The sequence below is a fragment of the Myripristis murdjan genome, chromosome 4 (genome assembly GCF_902150065.1).
Source record: "Myripristis murdjan chromosome 4, fMyrMur1.1, whole genome shotgun sequence".
Classification (NCBI taxonomy): domain Eukaryota; kingdom Metazoa; phylum Chordata; class Actinopteri; order Holocentriformes; family Holocentridae; genus Myripristis; species Myripristis murdjan.
The window spans coordinates 7,892,574-7,915,039 of NC_043983.1; the positions used below are offsets into that span (position 1 = coordinate 7,892,574).

The following is a 22,466-nucleotide window of genomic DNA, read 5'->3' on the forward strand; positions in this document are numbered from 1 at the left end:
TGTGACACTAAACTGAATGTCTCTGTGTTGTGGACTGTTGATTGGGACAAAACAAGACATTTGGGGAAGTCTTCTTGGGCTGTGGGAAATTGTGACCAACGTTTTGCACCATTTTCTGACATTTTATGGAGCAAACAACTTATCAATTAATCAAGAAAATAATCAACAAATTGATCAATAATGAAAGTAATCGTTAGTTGTGGCTCTATTTGTGCTCCACACACAAATACTCATTCATACAGTACGACTGGAGGCTTTAATAGCCGCATAGGATTGGAGGAGGTTTGGAGTGTGTGTGTGTCTGCGTGCGCAAACGTGTGTGTGTGTGTGTCTGACCAGTAGCAGCAGTGTGCTGGCGGTCTGCCTGTCAGGTCCAGCCGCCAGCCCTGCTCCCTGTTAACACAACCCTGCTGATTAAACAGCACAATTTGCAGAGCGCCCACACGCCTGCAAGACAAGCCCAGACTCGTTCTAGTTCTCTTTCTCACTCTGTTGCTCTCTCTGTCATTCTCTCTATTTTAGCCTGTCTCGCTTTCCTTCTGTCTCCCTCGCTCTCTCTCTCTCTCTCTCTCTCTCTCTCACACACACACACACTCACACTCAGCAGAGGTGAGCACAGAGATGGTTTCTTGCTCTCTGTCCATCAGCATGAATACTTTGACTGCATCTCTGGTTTTCACCATACCTCTCCCCATAAAGAAGAAATGACTCTTCAGTTTGTAAACCATTAAAAATATAAAGACATCTGAACTCCTGCAGCAGCGTTTAGCTCGGCTTATGTATCTGTGAAAAGTTTGAGAAATCCATCTCCTCCTCCATCTCCTAAAAAATTGATATTTAGGAGATACCATTTGGAAATGTTAAGGGATTTGGGCTGCCAAGTTGCTTCAACATAATTGTAATATACTTTGGACTGAAACCCTTTGTGTGACTGTTATGTAAGGACATTTCTGTTTCATTAGATTGTCAACAAGCATTGGAGAAAATGGAGAGAGAAAGAGAGCGACAAAGGCCATGAGCCTGACCCAGACACACAGTGTTGGAGTGTGTGGTCTGATGTGTTTTTGTTTACGTCATCGGTCCATGTGTGGGGCAGGGCTGCCATGAGTCAGACAACAGGCATGGCTCTGGTCTCAGTTTGAGCCCACTGCTGGTGGTTACCAGAGAGCATGGGGAGAGGGCTCCTTTGCTTTTGGCAGTGACAAACACACACACACACACACACACCACTGACTGCCCCCTAGTTGACCGTTAGTCTTGTCTAGGACGGCGCTGCCTGCAGCAAGTCCAGACCTGACGCCTACATCTCCACTGGTGTTTATTTGGCTCTGCCTGTAACTGCTGGCCCTCACACTTTCACTGGCTTTGAAATCTTTTGTATGTCCACTTGAAGTTGATTTGGGCACGTTGGCTCTTTATTGGTACATCCACACAGCTGTACACTTGCAACCTGCCCAATGCAGCTGTTGGCCATTGAGCACTGAGCCCTTGGGGGTCAAGGGCCCCAAGTAACAGCAGTGGTTGTTAGGCAACGGACGAATGTTTGTCATTAACTGTCCCTGACCAGATTTCTCCCTGCTGCTCCAGAATTTGACCCACTGAATGCCTGTTCACACAATGGCGTGTGTGTGTGTGTGTGTGTGTGTGTGTGTGTGTGTGTGTGTGTGTGGACATGTATGTAGGGGCTTTATCAGCACTGTTACTAAGCTGTGAAAGCCTGTTGCAGGGGGAGGGTCCCTTCATATTTGCTAACTGTTATCTGTCTGCTCACTGAAGGCTCACACACGCCATCAAGAATTACTACACACATGCACGCACGCTGTCGTACACACTAACACATGCACACATACATACAGCCATGCTTTTGTGGATCTGTAAAAAGTCTGGAATAGCATTAAAGGGCGGTGGAACCCCAAATATTTTATGGCAGAAAAGCATATTGCAGTGACCTCCGTGGGTTGTTGGTGTAATGTAAGACTCGCTACACTTCAGACCACACCTAACAGTAATGTAGGAAAAGCCAAATGACGCACAGTTACATCACTGCAGCGAGATGAAATTTATAGCCCCCAGATGTCAGCGAAGAAATTTTCTGCCTGGCTGCAATAGACATTAAGGGCTTTGTCACACCTGTAGTTTGTTTGTTTGTATTGTTCATTTGGTTCACTTAGGTTTCACATGGCAATGAATAAAACAATCCAAAATGTATAAACAAAATCCAGAATCCATTTTGGAGCTGTCAGGCCGCTCATCGGTCAGAGTCAGACCGATATCTTTAGGTTGAAAGTGGGAGGAAGGAAATATGATTGTACAAACATATTTGACCGATCCTGTATCCAACATGAGCTCGGAGTGCCATCAACAGCTCTTGCATTTATTTATTATTGCAGATCTTATTTGGGCTGAATACCAAGAGGGCAATGTATTGCCTTGTTGCTCTGTGTCAACTCTTGATTCGTTTGGTTCCTAACTTCTAGTCGCTAAAAGTGCCGCCTTGCTCTTTCTGTTTTTAATTCTGACTCTGTAACGCTCACCTGAGCTACAGGAGCTGCCTCTGCCTGGTGCCTCCTGCAGTCGGGTCGAATCTAGGCGTGTTCAAGTTCTTATCGCAAACAAACTGCTCCAAATTTTGTTACCGTGCCAAGACACCTCCTCAGCAGGCTCTGCGTCCTTTTGGTCCTTTTAGGTTCACACACGAGAGCGATTGCTGGTTTCACACTCGGCCAAGCAAACAACACCAGGGGGGTGAATGCACCAGAGATCAGTTCAGTTGGACTCAGCGAGGCAGGTGTGAGAACACCCTAAATTTCTTTGTGTCCTTTTTCGTATGCTGCCCAAGAATAGTCTGTTTTAATATTGTTTTGATTTTGATTGTTAAAATGGCCTTAATTTCACTTCCACACCACTTTAAAAAAAAATTTAGAAAAAAAAAGGGCGCATCTTGACAAATCTCGAATTTGGCTTTCCATAACCCTCTGATACCCTCTGCCCACTCTGACACTGGCCATCTGTCAGCGCGTTCCTGTGTTGTGACAAGATTAAATTGGTGAAGTTTTGCCCTCTGGCCCACAGAGATTTCACCCTGCTGTCTACTTCCTGCTGCCAGATACTCTTGGCTTTTAAATAGACTAATTGATGGGCGTTGCTAGGGCCTCACACACTCGATGTGCAAATGTCCTCTCTTTCTATTTAAACAGACACACGTGTGCACAGTCGCTGTTGTTTGTCTTCTTGATATAGGCTTCCTGCCGTGCTGATAGGGCACCACTGTTATGAGGAGCTATAGGTGAATGAGGTGAGGCATTGTGTGGTTGCTGTATCTGTGTGTGTGTGTGTGCATGTCTGTGTTTGGTTTGGTCGGTTGGGACTCATTTGTCGCCCATAGAACACACACACACACCCTTCAGTGACTTTTTGCTTGTTTCGTTGCCAGAGTAAACACTCACACACATTCTATCACAGTATCACACCGTTATGGGCTCAGAGACTGAGGAAAACATTAATTTCCAGTTCCTCTCATACTTGACCACACACACACACACACACACACACACACAAACTTCCAGCCATCATCTGTCAGGTGGAGTTAACAGGGCCCAAGTTTACCTCTTCCACCATGGAGTCGGGTGTTCTATGACACCAGCCTAGGGGAGGGGAGAACACACACACACACACACACACACACAAACACACACACCTCTCCTCTATTCTTCTCTCAATTTCAAACACTGTCAGGAATGCCCAGACCTGCCTGGCCTTGCACATCCCATAAGACAAGTCGATCCCAAGCCTTTCCAAAGAGGCATGACGTTCCCATTTGCCACCACCAAAGACTGTGCTCAGTGGTGGATGTGGGATGTGGGAATGTGGTTGGAATCTGTCAAGACATCTAAAGGGTAGACACACACCTGCACATGCACATAAACACACACACACACACTCACACTCAGGGGGTGCTAATGGCAGAAATGGGTTCAACACCGGAAACTGGAAGCTTTGTTGGCTGATAAATATCAAACTTTTGCAGTCATCCTCCCCATTATATCTGCCACATATTTAATGTAGGACAAGAGCAGTGAAAGACGGTTGTTTCCCTGTCAGCGGCTGGTACAGTGGACGAAATTGCCAATATTTTCTGGCATGTCGCTGGTGCCGCCACAGTTTCCACAATAAACCTTTTCTGCATCAGTACCAAGAAATACTACTGAGGGACTTCTAATGTCACAACCACAACATCCAGACAGTAAGTATTCCTGTGACTGTAGGATGATCATGTAAGATTTTTTTTTTTTTTTTAGCTGCTTGAAAATAAATTAGTTACTAAAAACTGTGTCCACATTTCCTGTAATTTCGTTTGCAAATATGCACTATTTTGAAAAAACAAACAAACAAACAAAACAGTATGCTCATATCAACCCTAATATCACAGCTACATCAAGTCGGCAGATTTTTTTTTTTTTTTTTTTTTTTTTTGTCTCCAACCCATGAATTCATGTTCACCATGTTGGCTGTGTCAGTCCGTCAGCTTGAGTTAGCGGGTGAGTGGGGGATCTGGGTCATTAGCTGTCTGACACTCAGCACAGGGCTTTCTGTCTAATGCAGCTGGGATTGTGTGTGTGTGTGTGTGTGTGTGTGTGTGTGAGGGCGTGAGTGTGTGGGTCCATCACTCTGCACAGACTACCTGGCTGACCAGCTGACTCCACGACATGCCTCAAACCACCAAGTGAGCCAAACCTTTTTTTTTTTTTTTTTTTGGCCCATGCTCTAAACTCTCCTTAACATCTCTGTGCATTTTTGCACTATTCATTGGTCTGTGCTGTGACTGCACTATGACACAGACTCCACAGGCTATTTTCATTCCTCTCATTAGTGGTCGTATCTGTGCACAATGAGCCGTATTTGCATATACATTTTACATTTTGAGCTCACACTCCTAAGGATGTTTTAACTCCACAAAAGATTAGTAAGGGAATTCCCATTGAGTACTGACTGAATCCCATCACCAGTGGAATTTCCCCTGATCTTTCGTAATTGAAAATGAAGTGCCAGACACTGAAATGGAAGAAACATGAGAGACACGAATTATGTTCGAGTTGATGAAAAAAGAATTGAGATACGGCACAGAAGGCAGCCTAAACACACCCGACCCAACACAGTTTCTTCCTCTGGGTTTCTGGTGTGGATGAATACTTTGGAGTTTATGATGAGTTGTTGACAGGAGGATGTGCCCAATCATTGTGTAAGGCAGGAGATTTGAGGAAGGGATATTTTGGCTGTGGAACTTGCGGACTTTGAATTTTTTTAGTTTGTTTTGTTGTTTGTGCCATCGAGGAGTTGAAACACTTGATGGAAGCCAGACAAAAACCAGTATGGTCTATAAGGTGCTGCTTCTGAGCCATGCAAGACGAGAGATTTCACCTGTGTGTGTGTGTGTGTGTGTGTGTGTGTGTGTGTGTGTGTGTATAGAAACTTGACTCGGCGCATCATAAAATCCCTATTCCTCAGAGCTGTTGTTTCCCCACTCATTCTCCAGGCCCTTTAAAGACAACAGGTCAGAGCGCCTCAGGCCCAAACTCTGGCTTGACCCCACAGGTCAGCCAGCTAATACCACAGGCTACCTGATCCGCCTCTCTTTCTCTCTCTTTCTCCTTCACCCGCTCCCTCTCTCTGGGTCTCTCTTGTCACTGTTTCCCCACTTCTGTCAGTCTTTTTGTCCGGCTCGCCTCGCCTTGTTTTGTTTTTTAGCCTCCCTCAGTCTCCGTTGCCTTCCCTCTCCCTCTGTTACCTGGCAGCCTGCCTCTGAGTGAGGAGGGAAGGCAAGACGGATAAGAGGAAGAGATACGGTGAGAAGGGAGGGAGGAGAGGGGGAAGAGAGAGGGGATAAACGCACTTCTCTTAACAAAGGCAGAAATGTGCTCCCGGGGGCAGTCTGGTGTTAAGAGCTATTTGCCCCTACTCGCAGACAGGCCCAGTGTTGCTCAGGTTACACATGCAGGTCAGGTGTGTGTGTGTGAGAGAGAGAGAGAGTGAGTGAGTGAGCAAGCATGTGAAAGGAGTGTTAATGAGTGGCACAAAGTACATCGTGGTATTTGTGTGTGTGTGTGTGTGTGTGTGCCAGAGCAGCTGTATGGCACAGTGCCGCCTCTGCAGCAAAGCCCAGGGCTAATTTTCAAGCACAGGCCTCTCAGGAGACCAGTGGGACGTGGCCTGGCCTGCTTCACCTCACCTCACACACACCAGCCTGTGAGTGTGTGTGTGTTGCATGGAGTGCCAGCACTGGAAAAAGCAGATTTTAATTTAAGCAACTGTACTACTGTATACTAGTTTGTGTACTGAACCAGAGCTCTGATCTGAAGTGTTGAATATTCACAGACGTGATTGTGCATCATCACAGCAAAATATGTCAAAATACAGTTTTGTGGAGCCTGTGTGGTTTTATGCCATGGTGCCGTTTTAGAGTTGAAGCCTTGATATGTGGGCTGGCATCAGGAAGAATGTGTGTGCTCCTTCACTTGTTTCTTTGTCCACCATTTAATCACTCCTTCCAGCTTTCTCCGTGCTTTTGTTTTTCTCTCTCTGTCCCCATCGCTGCTCCTTCCCTCAGAGTGACACACCAACAGCCTCGCACCTCACCGCAATATGCAGTTAACAGCATGGTAAATTGCAGCACCGCTAATGGTTCCCTTTTTTTTTTTCCCCCCCGTTTCTTTTTTTTTTTCTTCTTCTTCTTCAATTACGGCTGTGAAAACATGAAATCCCCGGCTCTTCCAATGTGACATGAATTGGCCGGCGCTGAAAGGGAAGCCGCAGTTCCTGGCTGTCATTCGCCCTCTTCATGGCTGTTTATCCTGCTTGTCAGGTTGATGGAGAGCTCCTGTCTGTACAGTACACAGGCTTGAGCGAGTGCAAGCACACACACACACACACACACACACACACACAACCACAGAGGTTCTCAGCGTCACATTATAACTTCAGTTCCTTTCTTGAGTGTTAACCCTCTTCCGGTGAGCTTAAAACCTTAGTCACGGGAAAGAGGTTATGCAAGATGTGTGTGTGTGTGTGCGTGTGTGTTGTTTTGTATTTCGGTCTTTCTGAGAACCAGTTTGAGTTTTACACCACTGAAGTGAGGACATTTTTGAGAAGTGAGGTTATTTTGGCCGGTATTCTTTTCTTCAGTAACCTAGTGTAGCGCTCAGGATGGAGTTAGGTTTAAGTTAGGGTGAGTGGTAAAGGTGAAGCAGTGTAATTACTAATGAGACATTCTCATTCAACTCGTCACTTTCTATAGTTTTTTTTTTTTTTTTTTTTTGCACTGTGCATCCCCGAGATCACTTGAAACCTTCAATTTATGTCTTTTCCCTCAGATTTTCTGCTGAGGAAGTTTGAGTTTTTCTAAGTTCATCTTCTCTTAATTCCAAACAAAACTGCCTTTTGCTGCTGCAGGGGGAAAAAACACATCACTTTCTGTGCACCATAGGGCTTTTTCCAGGACTTTACTGTCGCCAGGTGTTTGGAACAGCAAATGTAGAACACTTTCACGGGGAGGATATAGATTTAACTAGGCAAAAAGATTTATTTATCAGGGCTCTGCATTGAAAGTTGAGGTTTATTTAGGGCTAATTTAGGCCTCTAGGACAGTAATACAGATTTGTTTTGTGTGTGTGTGTGTGTGTGTTTATGTGTGTGCACGAGACACTTTCTCCTCTTTCTTTTCCCGGTGTGGAAGCAGAACACAATAGCTCTAGTTGTCTGGGCCTGCTCACCGGAATGCCTTCTCAGCCGAACGCTCCCCTCTGCCGCCTTTCATCTCCTCCTCCTCCCCCCCCTCTCTCCTCCCGTCCTCCTCCTTTTGAGCAGCTTCCTCCGGAGTGATTAGTGGGGGCTCAGCGAGAAGTGCTCTTCTGTTCTCCTCCGCTGTAGGGGATGACGTACCGTCTTTAAGGTGCAGCGCGCACATGTGCCTCGGTCGGGGAGGTTTCGCAGTGTTTGCTCTGTGCAGAGAGGCCGCGCAGACACATCCGTCTGAGAGCTCCGTTTGCTCTCCCACTCGCCGCGTGTCTGGCTCATCGCCGCGCGGCTTGATGCACGCAACCTCCGCACCTTGGTGTTCACGCTTCCCGCACTTTAATGACAACTGTGTGCCGGAGAGCTGAAGGAGTTTGGCGTTTGCAGTGAAATGGAGCCGTCTAAACCGCTGAAAAAAGAAAAAACAAGCCAAAATCAGCCAGTGGTTCTTGCTGGCTGCGCTTTGTTGGGCTAATCTCCAGCAGAGGTCTTTCTGCCTCACTGTGCTGTTGTCTGAGTTGTTTCAGATTTCAGGTTGTACACCTGGCTTAAGCCTCGCAAACGCAGCCAGCGTTCAGTCATTGCAGACACCGTTAAGTCATTTTGACTGTCTGCACTGCAGCATGAGCAAGGCTTTAGCAGCTGCCAGGCACAGCTACACCTCCAGTCAATGTAATGTACATAGTCTGGAATATATTCTGTAATCTGTGGTCTTTGTACATCAAATTAGATTAATAAACACTTTACTGATTCCAAAAGAGGGACAGATGCATTCCATTCCATTTTATTTTAGGAAGTGTTTCATTTTGGCATTTCTCCTACACTTTCTCCTGTTTGTTTTTGTTTTTGTGTTTTTTTTCCCCAAGAATTATGTATCTCTATAGTTTTCCTGTTTCTCTATCTAAATTTGACTGTTGCATTTACTCTCTCCATTTCTCTCTCCCTTATTTTTTCTTTTGCCCACAGTTATTCCCTTTCACTCTCTCTCTCTCCCTTGTCTTTCTCTCTTCTCCTCTCTCCCCCCTCTTCTCCTGCTCTTTCTCCTACATTGTCTCCGTCTCCCTCTCTAACCACAGGCTTGCTCGTCTGTATTTGAATTTGGTCGGGGCGCTAGTCAGCGGCATGGCTCTGTAAACCGAGAGAGGCTTTTACGCCGTTACACTCTTGAGTTTGGTTTTTCCCATGGAGGAGGAAACCTCAGGGCCCGAGTCGCTGCCAAATGATCCATTTTCTCCCTCGGAGCGTCGAGCGCACCAACACTAGATTCACAGTTGTCATAACGCGGGCGTGGATGAAGCCGCCCTCATGCCTTTCATCTGCAGCCAGGTCTTCGCTCTCTTAATGTTGACTGAAAGAGAGACACTCCCAGCATAAACACACTCGTGCTGCTTTGTCCCTCCCTGTTGCAGCACACCCTAAAATGTCTGAAAAAGTCTTAAAATGAAGTGTGTGCAGGGCCTTGACGAGTATTAAAATGTCTTAAATAGATTTATTAGAGCTGTGTTTTTTTCACTATGCGGTGACAGGTTTCTTTGGACTGTCTACCCTTAAATTAATAAAGAAAAGGGTTAATACTTTATCACTGTATCATTTCCTCTCTGTTATCCTCACTGTTATCAGTTATGTTGATTCAGAAGTAGTTTTGTCTATCACTATTCAAAAGGTCTGACTTAATTATGGCCTGCGTTGCTTCAGTTGCTGCTGTATCTTTTCTCTCTCTCTCTCTCTCTCTCTCTCGCTCCTCTTTCTTACCATCTCTCTTCCTTCTCTCCATTTTTATTTCTGTCTCCAGCTCCCAGTGAATCTCCCACTCTCCTCATATGCAAGACAGATCATGGGAAGCATGACTGATGTTAAAAGCATGTGGGTCTCCCCCCTCTCTCTTTCACTCCATCTGTATGTCTCTCTCTGCATCTCTATTCCATCCCTCTCTCCTTCGCATATACTGCTCTTACTCTCACCGCCTTATGCTTGCTTTCCACTTTCTTTGCCTTTTTCCTTCCTTTCAGCAGCTGGAACAGAGAAGTCTCTCATCGCTCCCTCTTCCTCCCGCTCCTCCTCAGCCCGTTAAAGCCCCAGCCGGCCACCCAGCCGCTCCCTTTCACCACAGTCATGACCCCCTTCTCTTTCCATCCTCTCGTCGTCCATCTCTCCCTCCCTCCTTCCCTCCCTTGCCCACTCCTTTCCCTCCTTCCTCTCAGAGTCTGGGAACTAGAGTACGCCGTGCTCACTCGAACACCCTCTCCGTGCACATACACACAGTTGAACACTGGCGCACACATATACATATACATTGTAATTTTTTACAGTGTGAAAAGTCAAGAGAAGTTGACCGTAAACTGATCATGTAAGAGAAGTGCACGACAAAGAAATGAGAAGTAAGAGTTGAGAAGACAAATGTATTTTTTTTTTTACTTTAAGTTGAGTGTAAGTCAAAAGGGAAAATACAGTATGGAAGAGGGATATGGTTTCATGGGCAGATGAGGTGTTCATTGTTTTCGCTGCATTGTCTACTGCTTGCTTACTTGTGTTCCAGTCCATATTATCCGGCTTTCCACTGTCATGCCAAATGCAGGCTTGCTAGTGTGTGCCAAGGCTAAATGAGGACATAAGGGCTCTTCTCACTATATGGGCCAAGCGTAATGTCCAATGTCAAGTTGATGGTGTTTGCCGAAATAAGGATATATGCAATGTATGGCGAAAAAGCTGGCAGTAATGGAAAGCAGAAAAAAAAGCGAAAAACCCGAGCTTCAGTGTGTGACAGTGTTTACAATGATTTTTTTTGGCAACACAGATTTGGCTGTAGATCAGCTGACGGCAGCTTGCTAATATCCGACCCAGACATCCTAGGTGGAAGCGTGGGAAAGAAGCCAGCGAAGTCAGGAAACAGGCAAAGTGAGCTCTGTGTTTTCCAGTTCCACCAGTCAGAGGTGAGGAAGAGAGAGAGAGGTGACAGGGAGAATGAGGAGCCATCCTTCATCCTCCTTCTGCCAAAGAGACAGACAGCAAGTGTGGGAAAATAGCAAGGAGAAAGAGGCGTGTGATGGGAGAACATCAGCAAGGCTTCTGTCTGTTTCCAGCACGGTTTGGCCCCAAGGGACCCATTCCCACAGAACCTCCTGTCACTCACTCACACACACACACACACACACACACACACACACACACACACACACACACACACAGCTTAGATAAGGTGCTGGTTGGGATGAAGTAATAGGAAAACCATACACTTTCCTCTCTGCAATGGTAAAAATAGGGCAAGTTTTAGTCAATTCTCATGTCTTGGGCCTTTGAGATGAGATAACCCTACTTTTGATTTTGGCACCAGTATGCCAGTTTAAATGGTAAAATAATACCTGGGGTAAAAATCACCATAAATAGAATGGAATAACACTCAACAGCTGTTTAAAATACAACAGTCAAAGAAGAAAACTTTGTCGCTATTAATAGTCCTTTTTAACAAGGGGAACAGAAACTATAAAGTGTTTCCTGTATAACATAATTTGGCTGGCACACTACTTCCCTCACTCTGACATTGTGGTGGCAGAACAGCATACTCCTGCTAATGGGGCGAGTTTTTGCAAGGATGAGATTGTGGATTTTATGCAAGTTGGCAATTGCAAATGCGACATGAAACACAAGAAAAATCGGACTGAAGATTAGGGCCGTGCAGTTCTGGGTTTAAAAAGGCAAAGGGAATCATGTTTTTTTTTTTCCTTACAATGTAGATAACGACTCAGTGTTGTTAGATGCATATTTTATATTAGTCTACATGACATTATTTTTCTTAACATGCAGTGTTTTTAATAGCGATTCACTTATATGTACCCCATATGTAACCCATCGGCTATCGTCTGACCAAGATTTAACTTCTGAGGGTGACCGACAATTTTGGGGGTTTTGCAACACAGACGGAAACAAGTGTTCAGACAACATGTCTGCCAATGAGTGGCATTTCATAAAACCACCTGGACTTCAGACAGCAACTACAATAGCAATGGAAGTGGACACTTCTGAAACCAAACTCTTGTCCTTCGTTTACAGATTCTCATTTTATACATAGAATTTCTTTATAGATTCTAATCGAATATCAATAGGCCTATTATTACATTAGTCTGTTTTTATGTAGGTAAAAGAGCCAGTGGTTCTGAACATATTAATGACCCTGTCAGTAATTTGTGTAACCACAAACATTTTGTGGACAGAAAATAAGCCCTCTTCTAACTTTAGTACATCATCATTGCTTTTCATTGTAAAGCTGCTGCTGATGGAGTGAATAATGTGGATCAAATTGGGCTCCATGGGTTCTTTGAGTACACAAACAACAGGAGGGAGTTGCATAGCTTTTATTGGGGCCATAGATTTTTTTTTTTTTTTTTTTTTTTCTAAAACTTTGTGATGATAGGCATGAACCTATGAGTTGAAGGCAGTCATGCCTGTAATCTCCCGGTGTCTTTGGGAACGTGACAGGTACAGGGATAGAGTCAACACGGTTCCCTGTATGGAGGCTGGCGTTGTGCAGCTTGCAGGCAGTCATGCTCCAGTTGTCTCAGACTGAATAGCATCCTTGTTTTGTGGTTTTGCTTCAAGTAGTTTTACAAATTTGTGGTCCTGCTCTGTGGTTGTGCCACCATTGTAAAACCCTTTTTGGATAACATGTTCTTTTGTGCAGCGCCTGGCTTCCTAAGAAAAAAAAATGTCACAAGCTTGAAGATGAATCATGTTTTCGTAAGACAGTGGTTTGATAAGCTGGGTTTTCTTGGGCAAATTTGTCTGTACATCTCGATGGCTGGCAGGGATTTGATTGCTCATCTTGATTTGTTTGATTTAACCCTTCCCGGAATGAGCTAGCCTACATCTCAGCCGTTGTTTTCACTCAGAAAACACTCCATCGAACTTTCACTGTTGTGAAATCGTAATGCGAGACAAGCTTCCATTTACATCTAGTCTATTCTGCTTTCACAAGTTGTGTTTATGGGGCTCATTGTCACCGGTCCAAATGCAAGTTCTGTAAAATTAGTGCCTTCTTGATTTAGATCACTTTGAGAAATGAATCGAGATCATGATTTTACTGGTATGCAGCACAGCTCTGAACTGTCATGTTGGTCACCTCCTCATTTCAGGCAAAACACCTGCATTCTAGTGACCTCTTACCCTGTGGGTATGACCAGGGCTTTTTTTTTTTTGCTTTTTTTTGCTTTTTTTTTTTCTCAGCAGCTCAAAATAATTCAGAGTGGGTTTGCTGTCTCCTCAGTGCTGGAGAGTGTGTGAATGTGTGGGTGTGTGGGGTCCAGAGCAGCTGGAGACACGTATTCACCTGAGGGGAGTTGGGGGGGGGGGGGGGGGGGGGGGGGAGAAGAAAGCGGGGCTGGACTGTCTTGTGCTGAGTCTTCCTCTTCCCCTGGTAGTTTGCTCAGGTCATTTGGGTTCAGCGCCATGTCACGAAGGCACTGACATGAGGCGATTAAAAATGGATTCGAGCTTGGACTTCTAGATTTAGGCCTAACCCTCCACGGGGCTGTCTGCTCTTTCCTCATGTGTGTGCAAGCTTGCATGCCACTGAATCTCAGCGTGCGTGCTTGTAAAGCCTGCGTGTGTCAGTGTGTGTGTGTTTTGTTGTGTGCGCCGACCTTGGATTTCAGTGTCGGCTAACTTGAGTGCACACACCTGTGGCTGATGCAGTCGTGGGGAGTTTCTCAGAGGGATTATGACAGGATCTCGGCTTAAACCACTCTTGTCAGCCCCACATCCCCCGGCCCATGTGGCCACTCAAGATTGATCGCCACTTAGCCTCAGCCCCGTTCTTCCACCGGAGTGCAAAAGGTGAGCCCCGGAAAACTTTAGACCCCTGACTTGCTGTGATTTACTCCACAAGTCACACATGACAGCTTCCTTAATTTACAGTAGATTTCAGTGTAGACATGTTGTCTCAAAACGGTACATTTTTACGGAAAAGAGGGAAACTATCAGAGGGCCGGTGATGGTGACCGTTGTTTCCTGCGAGTGAGAAGCCATTTTTGTATGAGAATGTAACATTAGTGTGTCTACTTTGAATTTGGTCATTTAGCCTAAATGGAGGTGAGCGAAATCCACTTTGTAAATTAAATCTCTGTAATTTCTGTGACCACTAGTCTGATTTTTTTACAACCCCCAGGCATTAAAAGTTTGATGTCTGGCTGTTCAAAGGCGGTGGCAATGCTTGTCAATAAAAGCCACACCACAAACTCCTCACCTGGAATTTTCAAAGGATTGCTGCGTCGATTCGGCTGTTTTTGTTTAGTCTGCCCTCTGGCTGACCCGAGCTCGTGACCTGTTCAGACCCATGCCTCTCCCCAGGTTGGGCCGCTCTCCCAGGCATCTGTTTTCTAGATAAGAGCCCCGAGCGTGAGGGCTGATTCATGGCTCTGTCACTGACACGGCGTTGGGCCGTCGACATCCCCGCTCTCCCCGCGTCCCGCCTCTCGTGGCCCGGTTTTTACGGCATGACAATACAGATTTAGTGACAAATCAAGCAGCGTGGTGGAGAAAAGCGCTCCTCTGTTTGTTACATTAAGAGATCGGCTTTCAAAGGAAGGACGCAGCAGAGCATTTAAACATTCGGTGTCCCCACCTACACGTGACCTTGGCAGTGATGAGATATAAAATGTTTCTTTATGAATGCTGACAGGTCGGGACAGGAACCCCCTGCTTCCCTCCCTACTTTTGTCTCCTGTTTTAAGTAGAAAATGTCAGAGCGGCGTGCGGGAGCCGTGACCTTGGCACCAAATGTCATCTGCTTGAAATCTTTCCACTGTCACTTTCTCATAACGGCACCCGCTCTTTGCGGTTGCCACCTTTTCAAATCCAGTCAAGAAGAGTGTCCATCTACCATATGAAGAGGATTAATATCTTTTTTTTCTAACTGGCTGTAAGTTGTAGGCCTCCCTGTCCTCTCCTTCTCATCTTTTCTCTCCTCTGTTCTCCTTCTCTTCTGTGTCGGCTGCTTTCTCCAGCAGGGCCTTCCAGCTTCACATTCTAATTACAGATCAATTAAAGGCTCTGTGGCTCGGCCCTTCTTCAGCCAGCGCTCCGGCCAGAGCAGGCTTAGCGACTCTACAGAGTGAGAGTGAATGAGATATCATTTCATGTGGAGATCAGCCGAGAAGAGACCCTGAAAGAGGGGATTGGGAGGGGGGGGGGAGGCCCCCCTCTTTCTTCCTCAATGGGCAAAAGTCCCCCTCCTACCCTCTGCACCCCACACAGCACCCAGCACCTTAAAGAATGGGCCTCTGGGATAGAGGCCAGAGGATTATGGGAATATTCATGACCAGATAAAGGGGTGGGCGGTTTGAATGGCTGTGTTTCGGGGCTCATCTCTTAGGTAAACACGGCCGTAAATGGAGTTTTAGATCGCTACTCCCACTGCTCAGCGAGGAACAGGCAATGGTGACTCTGTCCACTGTGTTTTTTTGTTGCATTTCCGCGGGACCCTGAAAAGACAGCCTTGTTGTGGCCTTTCTTCCCCTCGCTGTTGTCTTTTGCAGACAAACAGATGGTGCTGAGGGAAATAAATATCTGTTTCTCAGAGTTTCCATCCCGAGAATATTGGCTTTTCTGAAAGCCACCATTCAGATTTGCCCGTGGCCTCCTGGTCGGCTGAAAGCCGGTGAAGGCTCATTTTAATGTCATTAAGGGTCTCTCTGCAAAGGAATGGTGCATGAGCTCTGCTGTTCCGATCTGTGCAGGCTTACCTCCAAAGTAAGTGTCATGTGCTCAGTTTGGATTTGTGCAGGCCGTGCAGGCACAGGAGAAAATTAAACCTTTATATCTGGGAATTTGTCTGAGCATGCATGTCATTTTGCAGCAGCTCATAGTTTGACACATGGAAGTTGACCTGTGCAGCCATGATCTTCTACTGTTGACCAGTGAGAAACAGAGCAGCGGGGAATTAATTGTCTTCCTCAAGGGCAGCTCAGCAGCAGTCGGACTTTCCCAGCTCTTTCTCCGAAATTTTCCCAGCTGGTCTGAACAGCCACCAGACCCCGTCTTTAGCTGCTCAGCAACCTCTCAGTGAACTGAGGATGAACCTCATGTCTCTGCCCAACAGTTATCAGGCTGCTTAATGTATTAAGCGGTCGACATTTTGATGCCGCGGAGCTCCGTTCACAGTAGCCTGACTTATCACCAGCCACATCTAAATCTAGTTAAGCTTTGAAGCTTGAGCCAGGGGTTTTCCCGTGTTTTTGATGATGTGACAGTCAGTCTCCTCCAACCACCACCCCCCCGTTCCTGCCACTCCCTCTCTCTTCAGGTCGGACAGATGTTGGTAATGCCTCCCTGATTGGCTTGGATTGAGTTATGTTGTCCTGCGGTCGGAGCGCCCAGCCCACACAGCCGAGCTCTGTCAGCTGCCTTTGAGCCGTGCCCTGCGGCGCGGTGGGAGCTGGAGCCGCGTACTGCAGGGTTAGGTTTCAGCCCCACACCTGCTGCAGCGTCCTGTCAGCGTGCCCCTCTCCAGACCCCCTTAATATCTCCATTAGGTGTTGTAATCCCCGCCCCCACCCCCTCGCCATTGTGCCTCGACGTGTTAACAGAGTATCAAAGGCAGGGGAATTTCTTTTTCTGCCACCTGCTAGTGTTAAGTGTGTAGGAAGGTGAAGGAGGGGGGGGGGGGGGCGAGGGCTGCGGCGGGACGGCTCGTGCTGTTTTCCAAGGCTTAGCGGGAAGCGTGTGCATGTGTGTTTCAGTTTCAGGGCCCGGATCTTCTGGTTGTCTGTCGGCTTTGCTCTGCCCTCCTAATATTTCAGGACCCGTGCGTGTGTTTGTGCCCACGCCCCCTTTAAAAGACTGACGTGCCGTGCACCTTTCACCCGCCAAGAAAAGGATACCTCCGCAGCCGTGCTCACATCAAAGGCGCTGCACGCGAGCCCCCCCCTCTCCAATATTTAGTTTCACCGTGAACCACGCACACAGCTCTCACCTTGGTGCCGACCCGAAATGGACACTCGGGACACTGTTGCACAATGATTTTTTATCGCTCCTCCGCGGCCTTGCTCAGCTGTGTTTTCATAAGGCTCCAGAATAGGAAAACCATCAACGCCGGGCTGCCTGCGCATCTCGTGTGGCCGACTGATCAAGACAGAGCAGTGCTAGTTTGTTCTTTAGAGCCGCTGTTTGAGTTTGTGCTTGGTGGAGATCCAGACAGATTAGCGATGGAGACGGGGGACCGGCGGAGCCAGCCAGGCCTGGTGGTGCAGCTGGCATTGTGAGCCACGGCCTCCTTTTCTCCGCGTTGGCCCGTAGACTCCCCTCAGCCACTGTTTAATCAGTGATTACGACTGCTTCAGATGGGTCTCGTGTGACAGTACATGTTGTGTGGAGGGATCGCTCCTCTCAGACGCTCTCTGGACAATGGGACCCCAGTGGGGGGAAAGAAGTGACTAGCTGTTTTTCCAGTAGATTCCCCCTTTCATGTGGAATGTTGTTGTTATGGTATCTCCCTCTGTCCATTAGCAATGTGCCCGGGAGGGACATACCATGAAAAGGGGTGCGTGGGGGGCTTTGATGTGGTGTGTGGTGACTGGAAAATGGGTACACAAGCCATCGCCGTCAGAGGCGTGAGGCAGGTCTTCCTAGGGGCTTGGCTGTCACTACCAGAGAGACCATCTGGTGTTGTGGTGGAAAAAATGGACATTTTTACCTGGAGAAGCACCGCGGTCCTGAAAACCTGCTGCTAATGCTCGACAGGCAACAGCAGAAGACTCCTGCTCCACCAAATATTGTTACATCTATCAATAAAGGCTTTTACAGAAAGCAAAGAACAAGATTTAAAAACAGGGGATAAAAAGAACAAGATAGAATAATTTGATCGCACATGCCAAGAAACAGGACAACCGCACCTTCAGGTTTTGGCGGCATTCGTTGATTCATTTGATCGAAACCCTCCGAAATATTTGTGATTGTTTTGTGTGAAGATTTGTGTTGTTCAGCTGTCGGACTCACCGACATCTTCTGTGTTTCCGCAGAGAAAGTGCGTGAGATCCAGGAGAAACTTGAAGCCTTCATAGAAGCTCTTCACAAGGAGAAATAGGAGAACCAGGTATTTATTTCTCAATAAATCTCATTACTCAACTGTGCCAAAATCACCCCAACCAGCATTAAAGCAAAATCTCAGTAACTCTACACTAAACCTTTAAGTGGAGAATGATCATACATTGTATACAACTTGAGAAGTGTAGGGTGTTTACATTGTTATTGGGCATGCAGCAATGCAAATGCCAGTCGTGGGAATGGGTTAGCATAGCAGAGAAGTCCACGAAACTGAAATCCAGGCAGAAATTAAATTATTTAATTATTATTATTATATATAATGATTCAATTATTTGAAGGTCTGCATTTATAGCATAGATCGAGACTGTCATTTTTTGTTCTGTGACCCTGGAAGTCTCGGGCAGACCTGTAGAGAAGCAGCACATCATTTATCCTCCGCTGCAGTTTGATTGCTATATTTGCATATGAATTGATAATTCCTCAGGCCTACTGAAAAAGTTCACATTTTGCATTAATGAGCAACATTTTCTTCTGCCGCATCAAGCTGTAGTTTCCACCGTTTGTTCGCCTAGTGTTTGTGAATATAATTTCCTCATGTTTTTGCAAAGTGTCTTTTTTTATCTCAACCTTGTCTTACAGATGCTTTCAGTTCTAAATTGAATAATCGTTGAGTGACACTGATCACTTTGAGAAACAGATGCTTAATCAGTATTGGTAGTGGGAAATGTGTTTTGGTGCCTGTTTATTGATATCTGATCTGTCATCTCTCTTCCATGTTTTTTTGTAGAAGCATTGACAGCCAATAAGTGGATCCCAGCAAAGTAATGCACTGAGCAAAGACAACTACTTAAGCCCCCCCTCTGTAAATGGCTGTCATCGTCCCCAGGCCCCGCCCCGCCCCGCCCTGCCCCGCCACTCATCTGATTTTAACGTCCACCGCTTCGCTTAGTGCCCCCTCTACGCTGACGGAAAGAAGGACCTGAAGAGAAGGATAAAACTGAGCAACAGTTTTCAGGCTTTCTCTTTATTTTTCTATTTTTATTTTTTATGTTTTTTTGGGTTTTTTTTTTTTTTTTTCCTTTCCTTGCAAGCTGCCCAGGGACTAGAGGGGGACGTCTCCTCTGTGCACCGCAGCCCAAACACTGGCAGAAGAAGGAAGCAAAAGAGACAAGCTTCCCCAGTCAGACACCTGACCACTCCCTGCCTCCTCGACTCTCCCTCTCCCTCGTTTTTGAATAAATGAGGATGTTGTACATGTTTTTCTCCCCAATGTCTTTACTCCAGCGGTAGCCGTGTGTATGTGTGCGTGCAGGGTGTGTGTTCACTGATGTACATTGCGCGTGTGTGTGTGTATATACAGAGGAACACTGTCGGCGTGGTTCTTGATAGGTAAAATAGCCTTGAATTTCATATGTTTGCCTGGCGCTGTGCCCCTAAAATATGCCATGTTCCCTTTCCTGGTACTCTTTAATTAATGACATTTCCTTAAACCCAACCTTCACCAGACCTTTTCCGGCTGCTCTTAGGATCCAAAGCACTTTGGTTGGCCTACCAAGCTAGCTGTATCCCAACTCTACATGTAATCCTCAGTGAAAGAGTGTTTAGCGCCAGCGGACGGACTTTACGCAACTCTTAAAAGACACTTAACTTCAATTTCCACAACTTTAGCACTGTTGTATCTCTGATGGGTAAGCATCTCTGTACCATAGGTGTTGGAAACAAAGTAATGTATAGATATAAATCTGATTTATTGCTGTAGTGGATTTTATTTGATAGATATGTGTCTGCCAAATGCACATATAGAACGTCATACCTCTAACCCCGCCCCACTCTCTCCACACTTGTCTGTGTGTGCACATCCATCACGCCAGGGGTCTTCACGTTCATGTTTCATCGGCAACCTCCATGTAGCATTGCATAGCAACTGAAAATGTAACAGCTGAGGAATAATGTAGTAATTTGTCAGAAAACAACAAAATGCCCCTCTGTATGTGATGAAAATATCAGAACATTAAAATGGCCTTGCAATAAGGGGAGCAACAGATTTTTAACTGATTTAATAACGCTTCATAATAAGTTGTTTTATAGCATCCTTACAAGATACGACATTGTTAGTCAGCATTATTATTACATCATCAGGTTAAAATGTTACACCCCTTATGAAGTCACATTTGCCATATTCATATTCAGCAATTTATTATATCAGCAGGTTGAATTTGCATTTTCGGTCCCTTCATAGGGCCTTTATATTACTTTTTGACAAGCGGTTACATTCTCCCTCAGTTGCTACACTTCAGTTCTTAATGGACTTTGGGCCAAGGTTTTAGTTTTTATTGGTCCAGTCGGCACAGGGTGGACGGCTCACCTCGATGCGTCTCCACACGGCATCAAGCTCAGCTGCTCTCGCACTTTGTTCTCTTGTGGTGACACGACACGGGCCGTCTCTGGTACCTGCCCTCTCCTTCCTCTCTCCTCTGAATCGACATCAAGCTCATACGCCTCTTTCAGGGATGAGATCAGAAACACACACACAAAAAAAAAACATAATAATAAACTCTGGAAAAAGGTAATCTCACTGTGTTATTGAAAAGGAGTTGTATGCCCAGGAAAATTGTCGGGGGAGATTTCAAACTGAAAATTTCTGTCTTTGCTTTTGGCAACTCACTCGTCTCCGCTACCCGTCTCCGTCCTGGCGCTGCTGTCTCCGCACCTCTCCTTATATTGTGCTGTTCTCATTTTTATCCTCCGCTTAAGCCACTATGAACTCTCTCTTTCCACCTCTATAACTCCCTCGCTTCTCATCACCTGTCCCGCTGTCCACTCACTCTTGAAAAAGTATCTGTTAATTGACTGATTGAGGGCAGAGCGACTGCTTCAGCCCTAATCAATAAATATAATATACCGTGCTTTGTGTACAGGGAAAGTTAATGAGAAATCTTGAAGCTGTCCTATGAGGAGTGGGACACTTGTGTCACAGGATATCAGTGGGTTGGTTCAAAAAAAATAAAATAAACGTATTTCTCTTATGTTGTAGAATGTACTGTTTGCATGGTGTACCCCATCAGATGTGCTTTATTTATTAAATGATTGTGTTTGAGAGGAAAATAAAAATTAAGACCTTTTCCACGCAGTGTCATCCTGTCTAGTTGATATTATCCCCGTCTTTCAACACAGATCCCCCAGAGATGGAAACCTTCTGCTGTCAATGGCAATTTCCAGCTCCAAAAACATTACATCTATCTGTCTGTTCGTTCATTTCAGTCCTTGTCTGCTTTTATTTGAGCTGCGGTTGGAGCAGGTTGATTCAACTTTTGAAACCTGAATAAATTCACTCAATTTCTCTCAAAAGCAGTACGTATTTAAATGAAATTACCACAAAATTAACCAAAAGTTTAAAAAAAAAAAAAAAAATGCATGAAGATTGCTGTAAAATTGTTGCAAATTTAGTGGTTTTTTTTTTTTTAATTTAAAAAATTAAAGTAAAAAAAAAAATCTGAGAATACTATTGAAAAATTAAACTAAAAAATACAAGAAAATAACCAGAATATCAAAAAATAAAATAAAAAAAAAAAAAAAAACTAATTGGAAGTTACCAAAAAATCACAAGAAAACAATATTACAATTACAAAAAACCCTATATATTAAAACCCCTATATATTAAAAAAAAAAAAAAAAAAACTTTTTTTTTTTTTTTTTTTTTCAACTTTCAAAATAAATGCTGATGTTGAGGGCTGGAGTTGCAAGTTTACCTCAACCTTGATAGCATGCAAGGAACACAGTGAAAGAAAACTGGCCATGAAAGGGAATAATCTTTAATTCATATCTCATATCCCAGGGGAGCCGTGCTGAGTGTATGCATGTACACTGTTGCTGCTGGGTGTAGTGACCTCTGCGGTGGTGTGCCCAGGCCTCTGCTCCAGGTCTGAGCTAACAGCCTGAGCATTTAGCTCTCTGCAGCCTGTTATCTCCCCCCAACCGGGCTGAGGAATCGCTGCGCCCCAGGGCGGCGGCAGGGGAGAGGCAGGCGGCCGAGGGCCAGGCTGATTAATAAGTCAGGGTCTAGAGGTCCTCCACTCCTGGGCAGCCTCTCTTGTTACACAAGAGCCTGGCTGTTACCACATCTCCACATTGCCAGGGGGCTCGCAGGGCAGCGCAGCGGAGGGATGGATGGGGGTGCATGGGGGGACCCTCCATGCAGCCGTCACCTGAGGCTCCGCACTTGGAGACAGCGGCCTCACGTCAGCTCGCTGTTTTCAAACCGGCTAATATATCCCCCTGTTTTTAAAGAGAAGCAGGGAAAACAAGTGGGGGGGGAAAAAAAAAGCCCTAATGACTTTGTAGCAGCCGTGAAAAGAATGGGGGGAAAGTCAAGCTCCAGCAGAACGCCTTTGTGCTATCAGATCGCCACGTTCTGGGAGGAGGGAGGCCGGCCGGGACACACTATACGGCCATTAGCATCTGCAAAGACCGTCACGTTGACTAATAGCCAGCACCACAACGGCACAGTGGCTCAGTTTGTGTTTTCCTTCAAACCCCATTATGCTGGTGACACAAAGGCAGCCGGGCCGCCGGTAAAGACCTGTCAAATGTGCCACAGCAGCGGACGCGCACAAAGCTTCATTTCTAGTCTTCCCCCAAGAACAAGA

At 45.8% G+C, this 22,466-nt stretch overlaps 1 protein-coding gene across 5 annotated transcripts in view; it reads left to right on the forward strand.

Moving 5' to 3' along the window:
- Positions 1 to 20,946, forward strand: part of opa1 (OPA1 mitochondrial dynamin like GTPase) — a 48,919-nt gene extending 27,973 nt beyond the window's left edge. For 4 of the 5 annotated variants that reach the window (XM_030049494.1, XM_030049498.1, XM_030049497.1 and 1 more), the window contains 2 exons: positions 17,796 to 17,869; positions 18,608 to 20,946. In XM_030049494.1, coding sequence (XP_029905354.1) covers positions 17,796 to 17,860 — 65 coding nt within the window. In that variant the 3' untranslated portion in view covers positions 17,861 to 17,869; positions 18,608 to 20,946. The remainder of the gene's footprint in view (positions 1 to 17,795; positions 17,870 to 18,607) is intronic. The other variant, XM_030049495.1, reaches the window with a different exon arrangement.
- Positions 20,947 to 22,466: the final 1,520 nt, after the last annotated feature.